This window comes from Marmota marmota, unplaced genomic scaffold, assembly GCF_001458135.2.
Source record: "Marmota marmota marmota unplaced genomic scaffold, marMar, whole genome shotgun sequence".
Taxonomy (NCBI): domain Eukaryota; kingdom Metazoa; phylum Chordata; class Mammalia; order Rodentia; family Sciuridae; genus Marmota; species Marmota marmota.
Window position 1 is genome coordinate 18,535,015 of NW_026000019.1, and position 17,000 is coordinate 18,552,014.

Sequence of the window (17,000 nt, forward strand, 5' to 3'; positions counted from 1 at the left end):
GAAGAGGCAGGAGAAAAGATTAACATTAAACAGAGACATGAGGTGGGAGGGAAAGGGAGAGAAAAGGGAAATTGCATGGTAATGGAGGGAGACCCTCATTGTTATACAAAATTACATATAAGAGGTTGTGAGGGGAATGGGAAAATAAACAAGGAGAGAAATGAATTACAGTGGATGGGGTAGTGAGAGAAGATGGGAGGGGAGGGAGGGGGGATAGTAGAGGATAGGAAAGGTAGCAGAATACAACAGTTACTAATAGGGCATTATGTAAAAATGTGGATGTGTAACCGATGTGATTCTGCAATCTGTATTTGGGGTAAAATTGGGAGTTCATAACCAACTTGAATCTATTGTATGAAATATGATATGTCAATAGCTTTATAATGTTTTGAACAACCAATAAAAAAATAAATTAAAAAAAAAAAGAAAAAAAAAATAGAAAATACCCCCATCCCACCCTTATAGGGTCGCAGGTGAACTTAAGAGCATTCTGATTAGATGTCAGCACTGGGCTATTACTTCAGCCCAGAGGGACTCAATGTGGGGAGAATATTTCCCCATTTGGAATGGCCTCAGCCGTGTTAGCAGTGTCTGGCCTGTACGTAAGGTCTTTCTCCCCAGCAGTCCAGGGACCCAAACCATTCAGCTGATGGAAGACTTCCAACTTTAGGCAGGAGGCAGTAATAATGGTGATATTTGGGTAGTTCTTGCACCCGCCCCTTTTAGAAGGTGCTGTGGACAGATGTGTTCCTCCAATTTATTTGTTGAAAACTTAATGGTCAACAGTGTTGGGAGGCGTGCCCTTTGGGGAGGTGTTTAGGTCACAAGGAGCCCTCGTGAGTGGATTAGTGACACTGTGCCAAGGTGCGTGGGAGTGGAGTCACTCTTCTTGCTCTTCTGCCTCCTACACTGTGAGGGACCAGCAAGAAAGCCTGCATCTGAATGCTAGGCCCTGATAGTGGACTTCTCAGTTTCCACTGGGAGGAAACACCTTCTGTTCATTATAAATGACCAGTGTGTGGCATTCTGTGACCGACTAAGACAGGAATAAAGACATAATAAAATTCTTGGGTGAGTTTCTGGTAGTATCTTAATCTTTCTCACTTGATATTAAAAAAAAAATGTTGTGCCAAAAAGTGGAGATGATTCCTATTTTGGCTGATCCTCATGTAGTTCATTTTATCTCCTTTGGATTTCTTATAAACTCTATTATCCTTTCTGGTTATGACAGTTCATCACTTGGTCTAAAATAGTCCCATGAGTATGGGAATGTGGCAAATCAGGAGTCAAGAAACTTCCGGAACCGGAGGCAAATATTTGGGTGTTGTCTCCTGCCCCTTATAAACCTTCCATCTGATAATAGCCTCGGGTTTTAATCTTGCTTTGGTTAGTGTGGCTCTGGGGAAGGTATGGACTCTCTGACTTTGGCTTTGTACTGGGCCCCTTGATGGGCTGATACTACCCACCTCACAGTGTTATGGATTAAGTGAAAGAAGAGTGACTGGCACTCAATAGAGTCAACACATGGTTCATCCTGCGGCTTAGTTCTTCTTGTGGTGTACAGTATATAGTCAAGGGAGTTGTGTGTCCTTATCCAGGTCAATGTAATGGATTGTTATGCTTTCATGTTGCCTCAGCCTTCACTGTGAACCTACGTTTAACTTTCTGGTACCAGAAGCAGGGTTCATTCACTTTCCACACCAGCTCCACATCCAAATGGCTTGAGCTGGAGGCCAGAGTAAGAACTTAGATGCGTCTCTCCTGTCTAGCACAGTGCGCTCCCCACTCTCACTGTGTCTTTTCAGTGAACCGCCCAGCATTTGCCCACAAATGTGAAGTTTCGTCCTGTGTCCCTATATACTCTCTCTCTGCCTCTTTATTCCTGCCTTGTGTGACTTGGGCACAGAGGGCTGTCCTCTGACTCATTACACCCTTCTTGCCAGAGCCTGAGAGTCAGAGTCCTGAACATGTGCCCCAACGTGGAGGTGCGTTGATCTTGCTCCTTCCATCTGAGGAACCTGGGGCTTCCCTGGAGTTTTCCTGGGGCCACTGAGGAGGACGCGAGGTCAGGGTCCTAGTGCCAGAGTGATGGTCAGGCAGGCATAGGCTGAAACGTCACACAAGAGCCACAGGACATATGCCAGTGTAAACACGCTTCAGATGTGAGGGACTCTGGGTCATGGATTGGTCACGGCTTTAGGCTGTCCACCAGGGAAAGCAGTGTCCTGTGAAAGGCACACCAGCCTTCAGTTCCTCGTCATTTCCTGCTGGGGCCTGGTTGCCAGTTGCTCTGCTGCTGGGGGCTCTCAAAACAGTAAGTTAAAACAGTGAACTTTTATTTTCAAAAACAAACAGTCTGAAAAAGTCGTAAGGAAGCACCCCCTTTACAATTCATTCCTCCTGGTGGTCACCTCCGTAGGACTTAAGAAATCACTTTCTAATTTAGTAAGTCATAATTTTAGCTTTAATACAAATTATTTATTTCTAAACCAAAGCACACACAGTTGTGGCAATTTGTGTGACGCTGTTATCAGTAGTGCTAGAGTACTTTGAATTCTATGAAAATTCCTTAACTTAGGAGATTCAGTTCTTCCAAATAGACAATTACTGGGGAAGTTATCTTCTTCAGATGCTGTGTCAGAGCTCAGGCCTCAGGCTGCCTGTGTCAGTGCCTTGTGTCCATCGTTTACGGGTTGTGTCCCTCTGACAAGTCTCTTAACTTCTCTGGACTTTAGTTTCCTTATCTGTAAGAAGAGAATTACAATAATTCTGACACCATCAAATTTTTATGAAATTAAATGAGTTCACCATATGTAAAGTACTTAGTACCTGGCCCATAGTAATTGTTTAATACTTGTGATTATGATATTCTACTGCAAAAAAGAATAGCCTAAAATATACAGATGTGCTTTGACTTATGATGGAGTCATGACCAATAGACTTATTGTAAAATACTGTATAAGGAGAAGGCATTTAACATATTCGACCTATTCACAGCTCATCAACAGCGTACACTGGAGAGTGCCTGGTTGCAGGCTGCTGGGAGCTGGGGCTCACTGTTGCTTTCCAGCATCACAAGAGTATTGGATGCCCATTGCTAGCCTTGGGAAAGATCATAGATCAAAATTCCAAGTATGGTTTCCACTGAACAAATACAGCTTTCCCGCCATCTTAAAGTCAAAACATTGTGTCAAACCATCCTAAGTTGGGGACTTGTCCATAGTCTGTTTGACCTGACCATCTTCATTCTGTCTGACAGGGTACACACTGCTACACTGTGCTGCAGCCTGGGGTCGTCTGGAAACTTTGAAAGCACTAGTGGAGCTGGATGTTGACATAGAAGCTTTAAACTACAACGACGAAAGAGCTCGGGATGTTGCCGCTCGGTATTCCCAGACTGAGTGTGTTGAGTTTCTGGACCTGGCAGGTGAGGAAGCTCCACAGTGGAAACAGATTGATCTGAGGGACGGGGACAGTTAGCATCTTCACCCTCCATCTGGATGTTTTATTGTAGGTACCTCCACAGTAACTTTTGGCAATAACATGAAATCTTCTTTTCTGTTTCACTATTGGCCTAACCTATTGCACTTAGTAGGAGCTGTATGTATTGGAAATTGTGGACTTACCAGCTGATAACGATTTAACAACTTATTTTCTATAAGCCTATGCATACAACATGTTCAAGGCTGTTTTCTTACTCAGGCAAAGTAGATGATTCCTTAATTGTTTAAAGATTAGCATATTTTAATAATATGTTCAATTTCCCAGATAAAAAATTTTATAATTAAGAAAATATTTGTTTGGGTAAAGTTGATCTATGGTGTTAGTAATCAGAATAATAGTTACCCTGAGGGCATGGAGGATTTCTGGGATGTAGTGTCTTTTTCTTAATTTGGATGCAGGTTGTGAAAATTTATTGAGCTGTATACTTATAATTTGTCACTTTTTTGTTTGCGTATTGCAGACTTCAATACAAAGTTCAGAAAGCTACGTGCTACGGCCATATAGATATAGCTGAAAGAAGTTTTAGGAAAATATGCCCGCATAACTTTGTATGTGTGCAAACATCGGCTTAAAAACCTAGTACTTACGGAACCCACAGCACGCATTTTGCCCTGCATTCAGGTTTTTAGCAAGCATTTATTCAATGCGCACTATTCCATATGCCAGTCTTCTTGTGGGTACAACTGGTTCCCGCTTCTGGATATTTGTTGGATAAACACAGCCAACGGTTACGTAACTACAGCAGGAAGATCATGATGAGGGCGGGCAGAGCAGGTAGTCCATGCCATGGGGCTGTCGGAGAGGATGAGGTCAACCTATTGGGGCTGAGCTGGGCCTTGGGGGATGGGTGGGATTTGAAGGCACAATAAAAGGGAAGGAGCATGAGCAAAGATGACTCGGAATGAAGGTGGTGTGTGGGGGTCAGGGGGAAGGTCGCTTTACTGGAGCAGCCGGTCATAGTTGGCACAGGTAGGCTGTAGCACAGGTAGAATAACGGAAGGGTTAACTACAAGGCCTCTGGAGTCTCCACCCAAAACCTCCGTGACCTTGGACAAGTTACTTCAGTTCTCTATACCTCAGTTTCCCTTTCTGAAAAAGGGGCAATGGCAGTGTTTTCTCGAGGGTTTGAGAGTGAAATGAGGTGGTGCAGAGCACCGAGCACAATACCTGTCATGTGGTCAACGCTTGGAAAATGCTGCTGCCGCAGCCACAGCCAGAGCATACCCTGAGTGCCAGGCCAAGCTGCTCTCATTAGGTTCTGGGAGCACTTTAGTAAGTATGGATTCTGTCTTAGTTGAATGGAAATCCAGACATCTTTGGTTTCAGCAATAATTGTGGCAAAAAAAAAAAAAAAAAAAGGTTGAGGCTCCTAAAGAACCTTAGATAAGTTCCTCTCAACAGATTCCTTTGCAATCTCCATATTTGACTGAGCTATATTTGCATGTGTGCGTGTTTAGTGTCCTCTGGCTCCTCCTCCTCCTCCTCCTCCCTTCCTCTTTAATTCGTGGTGCTTAACTTTCTTAGAGGAAGAATGGTGGGACACCTGCTTCAGGTACTTGGTCATCGTTGACGTGGTGGCCAGCAGTCTGCAGAGTATTTGGTCAATGTCATAGATGGATGGGCTTTCTAGAGCATTGCCAGATTTATCTAAGGAGGCTTGCTTTTTCAGCTGAAAGGAGAGAAGCGAATGACATAGATTGCATCTTAGTTTGAATTTAATTCATATTCTGAACATATAAGCTTAAATTCTATTAAAATACACAATCCATTATTTACATAAAAGAAAACTTACTCTAGAAGAAAAGTATAAATGCAGAAGAAATGCTCATTTATATACACACACGGTATCGGACTAGCATGACCTCGATCACTGTCAGCCTGTAACTAGTGCTGTCTGTGTTAGAGCACTCTGCTGGGAGGAATTATTTCAATATTAGCAGAATGTTTTCCTTCCTAAACATGCAAGACCATAAAATCAAAGGCATTTTTAAAATAGGGTAACACTTGTAGATGTCTAAGTTTTCCTGAAGATCAGGGGGTTTTCTGGTTGGTGTCTGTTGTCTGGGCTTGGCCAGTGAGTCTTTAAGATTGTCTCAAACTGTGGTGTCATCTGCTGGCAAAGCAGTGAATTAGTTAAGGAGCTCTGTTCCCCAGAAAGCCATCCTAACATTAGAAATGAATTTACAGTCCATTTTAAAAGTACATGCCGACTTTCTTACTTAGCTTTTTATATAGATCACTGTCATCCAAGAGATCTGTTGTTCCAGACCCTTGGTTTTACAGGGCAGCCAGGGAGGAGCGAACAGAGCCCAGACAGACGGTGCCCCTTTCTCCCGCGGTGACACCCTGTGTTTCTGCTGTGCTTTGAGACTTGAAACAGAAGGGCTGGGCCAGGTGATTTTAAGGCCCTTCTATTCATTACATACTTGTTGAGCACCTAGTACCAGCAAGTCACTCTGCAGGATGCTGGGGAGGAGCGGGAGGGGCAGGTGGCAAAAAGGAATAACCCTTCTTTACAGAAATGGCTGACCTTATGTTCTAAACTCTGAGATGCTGTGACTGTTACCATTTATATCATGAATTCACCTTTTTTTGGTGTTTCTTCCATTTTATCCACAGATAATGCCCAGATAAGATGGACAGGATTACAATGAGAGCTTGTGCTATGATGTAAATGAGGTGCAAACAACTCTGAAGTAGATCCATGTTAGCGAAGCTGCAGCACAGTCTGTCCAGAGGGTAGGGTAGACAGTGAGAGGGAGAAGGCTTAACTTTCAGATAGTGCACTTCTTCTGGAAAAATCTCCCATCCAACCTTTGTCCAGATTGTTCCATCACAAATGCAGACACTCTCCCTGCAGAAGCAGGTAAGCAACAGAAAAAGAACCAGGGATACTCCTCCATTAGACGCCATTCTTTCTCACTTGGGAGAAAAATTTGTAGCTAAAAAATTGATCAAAGACAGAGCAGAATGTGCCCTGAGTATTGGTTAGTAGGATGCTTCAGTTGAAGCATTTCAGAAAATCTTGTTGGTCAGCAAAATACAGTGGGCAAGATGCAGCAATGGTCACTGTGCCATCGTTGGTCAGTCACGGTGATACCAGGGAAAAGCTTGATGATGCAGGGGTAAGCTCGGTGATGTCATAAAGAAGGGCTCTGGAACCGAGAGGTGTCACTTGACCAATCCCCTGAGGTTTCTTAGAATTACCTCTTGTTGCTTTTGGCTAGAATGGTTTGAGCTTCTTCAATTTTCTTAAAGATAAAGAATTTACTAATATTTTGCTGATTAGTAAATTCAACAACAATGTCAGCATATTAATAAAATCTCCTTGGAATGAGTCCCTCATATTCCCTTGGTGTTGTCAGGCTGTGGGTAAGGGGCAAGGGAGATGGCATGGCATGTGGATAGAGATAAGGTGGCAAGGAAGTGGGCATGTGACAAAATGGTGGCCTTCAGTCCTTGCCTTTATGGAGCGAATGGTCTATAAGTAAGAGGAAAACCAAGATGATTTCAGAGACAGTAAGAAGAGAGCTACATAAAACTATAACAGGCAGCATTGAGGAAGCAATGAGCTCTACCTGGGACAATTAGGAAATTTCACAAGAGTGTTATTTGAGGGGGCCTTGAGGAATGAGTAGAATTTTGGTAGGTGGCCAGGCAGAGAGGACATCTCAGAATTACCAGGAAATAAATGTATTTATTTATTTATTGCGGTACTGGGGATTGAGCCCAGGCATTCTGTACTAAAATGTGAAAGGAAAGAGATAAACTGAAGGAACAACTATTAAGCACAAAGGAAACAGGGCTTGATGGTTTGGGAAATTCCCAGCCAATCCAGATTGCAAAAGGTACTGCTGTCATTTGGAAAGTGTCCCCCAAAGGCCTGTGTTCAAGGCTTGGTTCCCAGCTTGGTGCTATTGGGAATTGGTGGAAACTTAAGGGTGGGGACTAATGGGAGAGCTTGGGTCACTGGAGTGTACCCTCGTAGGTGGTAGCAGGGCCACAGCCCCTTCTTCTCTGCGTGTTTGCTCCTGGCCACAAGGTCAATGGCTTTGCTCCACCCATTCCTTGCTGCCTAAGTGACTGTGGCCTGAAACCTTTGGAACTTCGAGCCAAGCCAGACCTTCCCTCTTTATAAGTTGACTATCTCAGCTCTCTTATTATGTAACAGAAAGCTGACTAACACAGGTTTTGAACTTAAGAAAGCCACTGTCAAGAAGTATGTTTGAGAATAGGAGTGTGAATTGTGGATCCTCCCAGCCATCTCTGCAGAAGTCAGGGGTAGAAATGAGATTCTCCATGAAACATCTGTGGAGGAGTCTCATCTCATAGACTGAATCTCTGAGACATGCTGGGAGACTCACAGGTTTTTGAAAATGTTACACCAGCAGAAACTCCAGCTAAGACAAAGGGGCAAAGAGAGGACAAAGTAATAAAGTTACTGTTCTCCCAAAATTCTAAAGAAATAGACTAATAGAGGTATTTAGCTGCAAGCACATGCAATTTTTTTTTTTTGTGAAAAAGGAAGGATTAGTGAGTGGGTAGAACCTCAGGCCCAGAGGGCAGTCTTAAATCACAGAGGATTATCCCCATGCCTTAAAACCAAGTGGAATTTTCCCTGTGCGTTTCAAAATTGCTTGGGATTGGTGATGCCTTTCTTCCCTCTCTCTGCTCATTTCTGAACGGCAGTGTATATGCCTTAGTCTCTGCCTATCCCCCCTTACAGTTTGGAAGAAGGTAACTAGTTTTCTAGTTTGACAGGTCCACAGACAGAGAGGAGTTCTGCCTTAGGATGGATCATACAAATCTCACTCATACTTTGTTTCGATGATTTGGAGTCTGGGGTTTGAGAGTTTTGAGTTGTGCTATTTAGATAAGGATTGGGATAGAGTTGATGTTGTCATCATTTATAGGGATGTTGGACGGGTGGGAATGTATTTTGGATGTGGGATGTGACTTCTGAGGGAGCAAGAGGGAAGGCTCAATGATGGGTACCACAGATATCCAGGGCCTAATCCCTGGAGTTTGTGGCTACAGCCTCCTCTGGAGGAGGGGGTTTTGCAGGTCCTCGAGTTAAGAATCTTAAAATGGGCAGATTATCCTGGATTATACAGGAGGGATTGAAATCTAATCATGGTGGCCTTATAACTGAAAGGCAGAGGGAGACTGACATAGAAGAGAAAGTAATTTGACGGTGGAAGTTGGGGTCAGGTGGTGTAATTGAAGACAGATTAAGGGGTCACAAGCCAACAGGTTGGCTTTAGACCAGTGGACCCAAGCTCCGGTTGCTGCCTCTAGAAGTGTAAGGGGAAGAGTCTGTGTCACTTCACGCCACCCAATATGTGGTGGTTTTATGTAGCAGCACAGAAGACGGACACATCAGCATTTAAATTAATCTGGGACTAATCTAATTTACAGTGTTCAGTGGTTTCAGCTGAGAATATGATAAATCCTTGATTTATTTGACTCTTTTATTTATCTCAGCAAAGAAATATAACTTTATTTAAACAGGTCTTGCAAATGCTGTGATAACATTGCTATGGGCACTATAGTGAATGTAGTTTTTTTTTTTTTTAAGAGAAAAGCTAGTTTTGAATTTTTGTGGGGGGGATCTAGAGGAGTAAAGCAAGTGACGGAAATATTTTTTTGTTGTTACTTTTGCCAGAAGAGAAATTTTAATAGATATATTCTCTTTGGAATCAGTTTTATGTTTTATATTTCTTTTGTTTTTTAAAAAACTTAGCATAATTTTAGGAAGACACTGAGTGCTCCAAAAACCACAACAAATATTGGACACACAATTTTTACAAAATTAAGATAAGTAATATACTTTATGAAAAGTTATATATATATATATATATATATATATATATATGTCAGTTAAGCATATATACATATGTGTGTATATATATATATATATGTATGTATATGTATGTATGTGTGTGTGTGTGTGTGTGTATATATTGGTACCTGTGATTGAACCCAGAGGTACTACTAAGCCACAACCCAGCCCTTTTTATTTTGAGATAGGGTCTCACTAAATTCTCCAGGCTCTCAGCCTCCCAATTAGCTGGATTGACACCCTGCTCTTACTGTCTTTCAGATGCAAGGCTGGCTCTGAAAAAATACATGACAAAGGTTACTTTAACAATTACAGACCCAGAAAAGGGACCAGGGAAGCTTCTTAAGGAAGACAAGGTACGGTACTGTGATTGTTTCTTGTTCTGAAAATTCTGAGAATTTTGCCTCACATCTTAATTCACACACTAATGCTGTAGAGACCGGGAGGGAGGGAGGAGGGTGAAGGGAAAGGGGAAAGAAGGCGGAGAGAAGCCTCCTTTGCTTCTGACCTTCATAAACTGGGGACAAGGGACAGACTGAATAAAATGGAATGAAGTCATGTTGAACAGTGACACAGAGATGTGCTAAATTTCACCCCTGACAGCTTGGATGAAGGTCAGAAATGTTGAGTGGAAACCACTCACCATAGACCAAAGATATTTATAAAGGAATGCCTACATATGGGGGCAAAACTTTTTTTTTTTTTTAAGCAAACAAAAGGATGAGCAAAGATGGTGTTTCTCTCCCGGGGTGGGGGGGCAGGAAGCAAAGCTGGGCTTGTCGTACTGGTAGGGCTCTGTTCTGGTGCAGCCTTGGGGTCCAATGATGTTCATTTCATTATTTTCCTTCAAAACTTAGATGTATATCATACATTTTAACATATATGCATATGCACATATACATTACATATTTTTTAGTGTATCAAATTTTCCATAATGGGGAAAAAAGATACATAGATAGGAAGGTAGCTAACTATGGAGCCAGCCTGCCACCTTGCTATATTTAAGTACTGTCTGTGAACTAGTTTATTGATTTGGATGTGTATTAAATATATGTTCAAGGTATCAGAAATACATTTTGGTTTCAAATTACCTCATGCATTTCTGTGCAGGATGCTCTGACATAATTTATTTAATTTTCTCTGACACAATTTATATGAAAAAGAATTAGCCATTGCTAAGAAGACATCAGCAATTCTGAGAACTTGATAAGTTACACATTGCACTTGAATCTTATAAAACACTCTACAGAATCTCTTGTGAAACAAACAACATAAAGGAAAAATTCTATTGGAATAGCTTCTGGAGCTATTAGATCCGCAAAACAAAACTTTCTTGGCACAAAGGAATAGTGCTTTGTTAGCAATTAGAAAAGTCAGTTTATCAATTTTTTAAAATTTAGTTATCTGAGTTACAAAATGTGTACTCAGAAATCACTAAAAAAAAAAATGAAACAACTAAAACACTTGCTTCAATTTCCAGTCTTCTACCATGTGGATCTCATAATAATTTTGTGCTAATTTCATCATATTTTTTTCTTCACTTATAAAAACATATGCATGTCCATATATAATAGGGATCCATAAGGGATATATATATATATATATATATATATTTTTTTTTTTTAAATAAAAATGGGATCATTGGGGCTGCAGTCGTGGCTCAGTGGTAGAGCACTTGACTTGCACATGTGAGTCACTGGGTTCGGTCCTCAGCACCACATAAAAATAAATAAATAAAATAAAGGTATTGTGTATAAAAAATGTTTTAAAACATGGGATCATACTAGTCATATTATTCTATAATTTGCTTTTCCTCCTCTTAATAATATCCACCCCCCTTTTTTTTTGGGTAGAGGGGATTGAATCCAGGGGCATTCTACCAGTGAAACACATCCCCAGCCCTCAAGGTCTCCCTAAGTTGCTGAGGCTGGCCTGGAACTTGCCATCCTCCTGCCTCAGTCTCCCTACTAGTTGGGCTTACAGGGGTGTGAGGACATGCTGGGCTCCTAATAATATCTCATGAAACCTTTCTAAATCCACTTCTGCATCTGTTGCTACTTTATAGTATGGACAGGACACATCTCACACTTATTGAGTTCCCTGTATTATTACAAACCGAAGTGCAATGAACATTTTTCTCTGTTTTCACTTTTTAATTGAATTCTTTGTCACATTGTTCATATTTATGAGGTATGGCATGATAAATGTCTTAAGTCAGACACCAAAAGTTTGCTGCATTGTGCAGTGAGGTGGTTTTTACAATGCATGTCAAGAGAGGTTTCCGGTGAGGCGGAGCTTTTCTTGGATGTCATGAACTTCCTCCCCGAGTGAACCATTGGAGAGATCAGCTCCTTTTCTAGCCTTTGCAAACCACTTCTCTTTGTCACAGGGCTTAAAGAAAATAGAGAATTAGGGAGAGAGCACAGGGCTTCTTGCCTCTTGGTGGTGAGTTTCATTAACTCCTATCCCACGATGTGAGAGCTGCACTGTTCGGCTCAGCAGCCACAAGCCACATGTTGCTGTTTAAATTTGAATGATTTAAAATTAAACAAAATTTAAAATCCATTTCCTCAGTCATACTAGTCACATTTCTAGGCTCAACAGCTAGACATCTTTAATGGCTACTGCATTAGCCGACGCAGACGCAGAACCACAGGCCTGGATTGTGCTAGTTTGGGGAGACTATGGGGGGACTGTAGCTCCAAGGTAGAACACAGCGAGGACCCTAGCTCAAGCAAGTGCCTGGTTCCATCCCTGGTACTTCAGGGAAAAAAAGAAAGATTCCTAGAGATACTGTACAGTTTGATTTTCAACAAATAGGTGGAAAATACAGTCTCTATTTCTATCCCTAGAACATTGTCCTCGGTGCATGTCGGGCAAAAAACAAGTGGCTGGAAACCCACCCGGACGCGTCCATTGATGAGCTTTTTGAGCAGAAACAACTATTGGAAGATATCGTGACTCCCATCCTTGTAAAAATGACTATGCCATGTAAGTTTGAGGTAAAAGGTGATGCTGACTGTCAAGAAGGATGGAATTAGGTTCAGTGTTGTTATTTCTGAGATGCTGTGATTTTAACAACCCGTTAAGTAGTCATTAACTTTTTACCAGCACTGATCCATGGCACAGTATCATGATGATTCCTGGTATCATTATGAATAAAAACTACTAATAACAACTGAATTCTTTATATAGGAAATGCCTAATAATAATATTGATATGACTATCATCCGTCATTAAGTTTTATGTGATTACTATGCCTTTGATTTTGGCCAGTGATTTCCAAATGTGTAAGGGAGAGAGGGTAACAGAATTTAAAATTTTAAAAAATGGTTTTTTTAGCATTTTAATTATGTATTGGAGGAAAATCTGCTGTGGGAATACCATGCTCAAGAGTGGGAAGGTGGTGTATGGGTCTTGGTGGAGGCATACCTGAGATTCTTGCAATAACAGCTTTATTGAGATACAATTCTCCTACCATAAAAGTCAACTTTTTGAAGGGTCCAGTTCAGTGGTTTTCAGTATAGTCAAAAAGCTATATAATTATCACTACTCTCTAATTTTAGTACAAATTTTACTACCCGCAAAAGAAACCCTGTATCGTTGGCAGACTCTTCCCATCCCTCCCTCCCAAGCCCTGGCAACCACTAATCCACTGTCCATATATCTGTGGATTTGTCTGTTCTGAACATCTCATAAATAGAAACAAACTATGTGTTGCCTTTTGTGGCTGACATCTGTCACTTAGTGTGTTTTTTAGGTTCATCCACGTTGGGACATGTGTCAGTACTTCTTTCCTTTTTATAACTGAAAACATTCTGTGTATGGATACAAATTTAATCCATTCATCAGTTGATGGACATTTAAGTTTCCACTCTTTTTTCTTATTAAAATAATGCTGCTGTGGGCTTTTATGTATGAATTTTTGTGTGGGCACACGTTTTCAGTTTTCTCTGGTATATAAATAGAGGTGGACTTGCTGGGTCACGTGGTAGCTGTGTCTGAGCTTTTGAGGAGCTGCCAAACTGTTCCATTTTCCATCCCCACCAGCAGTCTCCAATTTCTCCATCTTGGTCTTTTTGTACATTTTAGCCATCTTGAGGAGTGGTATCTTACCATAGTTCTGATTTGCGTTTTCCTAATTACTAATTATCTTTTGTGTGTTTATTGGCCCTTTGTATATTTTCCTCTGGAGAAATGTTTAATTCTTCATCATTTTAAAGTTGGTTTGTCTTTTTTTTTTTTTAGCATATACTTGCTTTATATCTTTATTTTATTTATTTACTTTTATGTGGTGCTAAGGATGAAACCCAGGGCCTCGCACATGCAAGGCAAGTGCTCTACCGCTGAGCCACAACCCCAGCCCCTGTCTTTTTATTATTTATTTATTTTTGTTGATACTGAGGATTGAACCCAGGGGTGCTTTACCACTAAGCTACATCCCCAGTCCTTTTTATTATTTATTCTGAGACAGGGCCTTGCTAAGTTGTTGACTGGCCTCAAACTTGCAATTCTCTTGCCTGAGCTTCCCAAGTAGCTGGGGTTGCAGGCATAAGCCACTGCAGTTGGCTTTTTATTATTTAGTGTAAGAGTTCTTCATATATTTTGGATACAAACCCCTTATCAGAAGTATGATTCTGATATCTTCTCCAATTCTGAGGATTATCTTTTCATTTTTTTAACTATATCTTTTAAAGCATGAAAGATCTTAATTTTATGAAGCATAATTTATCTATTTTTTTCTTTTGTTGGTTTCAGTGTCATATCTAAAAAACTGTTGCCTAATCCACGGTTACCAAGATTTAATTCTACTTTTTCTTCTAAGAGTTTTTAGTTTTAGTTTCACATTTAGTTCTGTGAGCCATCTTGTGTGGGTTTTTCTTTTGTTCATGGTGTGAAATGGGGTTTCATTCTTTTACCTAAGATTTTTTTTATGTTTATCAAAAGTTGTGGATTTTAACAGGTCAGGACCCTGCACCTCCTCTAGGTGATGTGGCAGAATATTTCTTACTGTCATTAATTAACACCTAGTTAGCATTCAGGTAGCACTGTCCTTGGGACCCTGAAGGGAGACAGAGTCTTTGGAATGTCCCCTAGTTTGTAGGTAACACACATACATCTGAAAAAAGTGAAGTAAGTGCTATATGTATTCAGAGAAGCCGAAGCTGGAGAGAAAGCATCACGAAGCAAGAGGAATTGTCCCCTTGAAGCCAGGGTGGAGGGATATGAAGGGACTTCCAGAATGGAAGCCCAGCAAGGAGGAAAGCTCCAGAGGGGAGCAGAGGGGAGCCCATGCCCAGTTGCTCCGTGTCATCCCTTCAGGACAACAGGAGACAAGGCTGCAGCGTTCACTCTTGATCATTTTATTAAAACTGCTGTAGGAAGGGGCTGGGGCTGGGGCTCAGTAGTAGAGGGTTCTCCTAGCAAGTGTGAGGCCCTGGGTTCAATCCTCAGCACCACATAAAAATAAATAAATAAAATAAAGGTATTGTGTCCATCTACAAGTAAAAAAATAAATAAATATTTTAAAAAGTATCTGCTGTAGGAAGCTTAGATGTTTGGGCTTTATTTTCTGGGCAGTGGAGTGCTGTTAAATAGGCTTTGGTGTAAAGAGAGAGGAATTAAATAGGGGATAATATAGTACAGAGACTAGTACAGTCCAGGAGTGGGTGGATTAGACCTCAATTGCTACGTGTTCCACCACTGCCCCTGGCCTGGCCCAAACCCTCCCCTGCAGTAGGATCACCTCTCTCCCCTGGTTTACATCCCCCAAGGAGCACTTCCATGTCATAGAATGTGGGATCTTGATGGGTCCCCTAAATGGTCTTCATTGCACATGAAGAAATGGAGACAAGAGAGGTTCACAGAGTATGCAAAATGACTAGTCAGCCGCCAAACTGGGGAGGCTAATGCCAGTGATATGGGAAATGTGACTCCCTGCTTTGCATATTTGAAAAACAAAGGAGGAGAGAGTATTCAGTTGAGGTACCAGCCGGGAACTAGTGACTTCCTCCTTGCTCATTTTTAAGAAACTGGCTTCATCTGTTTTCTGCCACAGCTAATTAAATGTAATTTTAAAATCTGCTTCCTTTCAGGTCAAGTGAAAAGTGGCAAATCTGTAACCTAAGCGTGGTCAGAAGAGAAGTCAAGCTCACGCTTTCTACGGAACGTACATTTTATTTCTAGTATCAAAGATAAACCTATGGATGCCACTTGGGTCAAGTAACTGGATATGGGGTTTTATAAAAATGCTCGAGTACAAACTCAGTCATCCTTGCTTTATTCCCCTGTGGGGCCTGCTGACTGCAGACTCTGGCCTCGCCCCTCTCCTGCAAGCTCAGCTCCACGGCTTTCAAAGGCTCCTTCCTTCAGGAACTCACTGGGTAGAAATCATTTACGAAGACATATGGAGGCTTTGAAAACCACTTAGAAAACTTAATAATTTTCTGTATAACTGAAACAAGAAATTTTTATCAACTGGGGAATTCCATCTAAAAAAGATAGTTATTCCCAGAGGGGGGAAATGTTCTCCCTCTCTCAGAAGGAAATCTTAGCGTGTATGGTGGTGCATGCCTGTAATCCCAGTAGCTCAGAGGCTGAGGCAAGAGGATTGAAAGTTCAAAGCCAGCCTCAGCAACTTAGTGAGGCCCTAAAACAACTTAGAGACACCCTGTCTCTAAATAAAATACTTTTTTAAAAAGGGATGAGGATCTGGCCCAGTGGTTAAGCACCCCCCTGGGTTCAATCCGCAGGTACCAAAAGAAAAAAAAAAACATCTATGGGAAGACATTTTTGAGCAAGGAAATAGAAATTGTTTGGATCAGGGTCCTTTAGTATTACTTTTTATTTACAAATTAAAATTCACCTGTAAGGTGAGATATAGTCTCTGAGTAAAATCCCTGTTTATCTTTAACTTCTTTGTATTTTTAGATTAATAAACACGCATCTGTGTAGTTTTATATTTAGAAGCGCTCCCTATTCTGTAGGTTCGGCAGCATAGAAATAATGGAACGCCACACCAGTATCCCTCCTGTTCTGTTTTATATTTCCTAGATTTTAACTGTCATACTTGGTTTCCCATTGGAGATTGGAAAATCTTTTTTTTTTTCTTATTTTTTTATTTCTTTATTCAATGAAGCCCCTGAATCTTCTATTTCCTTGTGACCTTCAGGGAAATTTTAATAGAAAAGAAAATGTTAACCAAAAAAATCCCATTTATTCCTTGCTCTTGTGACTTTTTCCTCTTTGTCTTGCTCTGAAAGCTAGTTTTTCCATTTTAGGAAGAAGGAATATAAATGAGCAATTTGGTCATGTTTTTCCACTCAACATTTTCTCAACCATGATTTTTGAGATAACTTTTAAATGTCTCCTAAATTTTTAAAATTTGAGATGATTTTATGCATGAGCACTGCAGTTCCAGTTTCCTTGAGCGACAGACAGGGCGATGTCCCCATTTCTGGTGGGCTCCCAGGGGTTTACAGAACAGCACAGAGGAGCTCTGTCTGCTCCACTCTGTCCACATGGTGTCTGTAAGCACTGCAATAATCCAGGGAGAGCAGGCGGGTATTTTCGTTGTTTCTGTTCTAACTCTGCTTTCGGAGCTTGATCCTGAGGACAGCACCTCTCTCCAGGTGCGTGTTCTTGGGGAGTAGAG

General features: G+C 41.2%; 2 protein-coding genes across 3 annotated transcripts in view; one reads left to right on the forward strand and one right to left on the reverse strand.

Moving 5' to 3' along the window:
• Positions 1-16,015, forward strand: part of Ankrd45 (ankyrin repeat domain 45) — a 30,265-nt gene extending 14,250 nt beyond the window's left edge. The window contains exons 3-6 of one of the 2 annotated variants that reach the window (XM_015492061.2): positions 3,260-3,427; positions 9,608-9,702; positions 12,199-12,337; positions 15,442-16,015. In XM_015492061.2, coding sequence (XP_015347547.1) covers positions 3,260-3,427; positions 9,608-9,702; positions 12,199-12,337; positions 15,442-15,473 — 434 coding nt within the window. In that variant the 3' untranslated portion in view covers positions 15,474-16,015. Of the gene's footprint in view, positions 1-3,259; positions 3,428-9,607; positions 9,703-12,198; positions 12,349-15,441 lie in introns of both variants that reach the window. The other variant, XM_048810023.1, reaches the window with a different exon arrangement.
• On the reverse strand, positions 4,436-6,420 carry Tex50 (testis expressed 50). Its single transcript, XM_048810024.1, has 2 exons — positions 6,091-6,420; positions 4,436-5,173 (listed from the first exon to the last, which is right to left on the reverse strand). The coding sequence occupies exons 1-2, from the start codon at positions 6,415-6,417 to the stop codon at positions 4,958-4,960; spliced, it is 543 nt and encodes a 180-aa protein (XP_048665981.1). The 5' UTR covers positions 6,418-6,420; the 3' UTR covers positions 4,436-4,957.
• Positions 16,016-17,000: the final 985 nt, after the last annotated feature.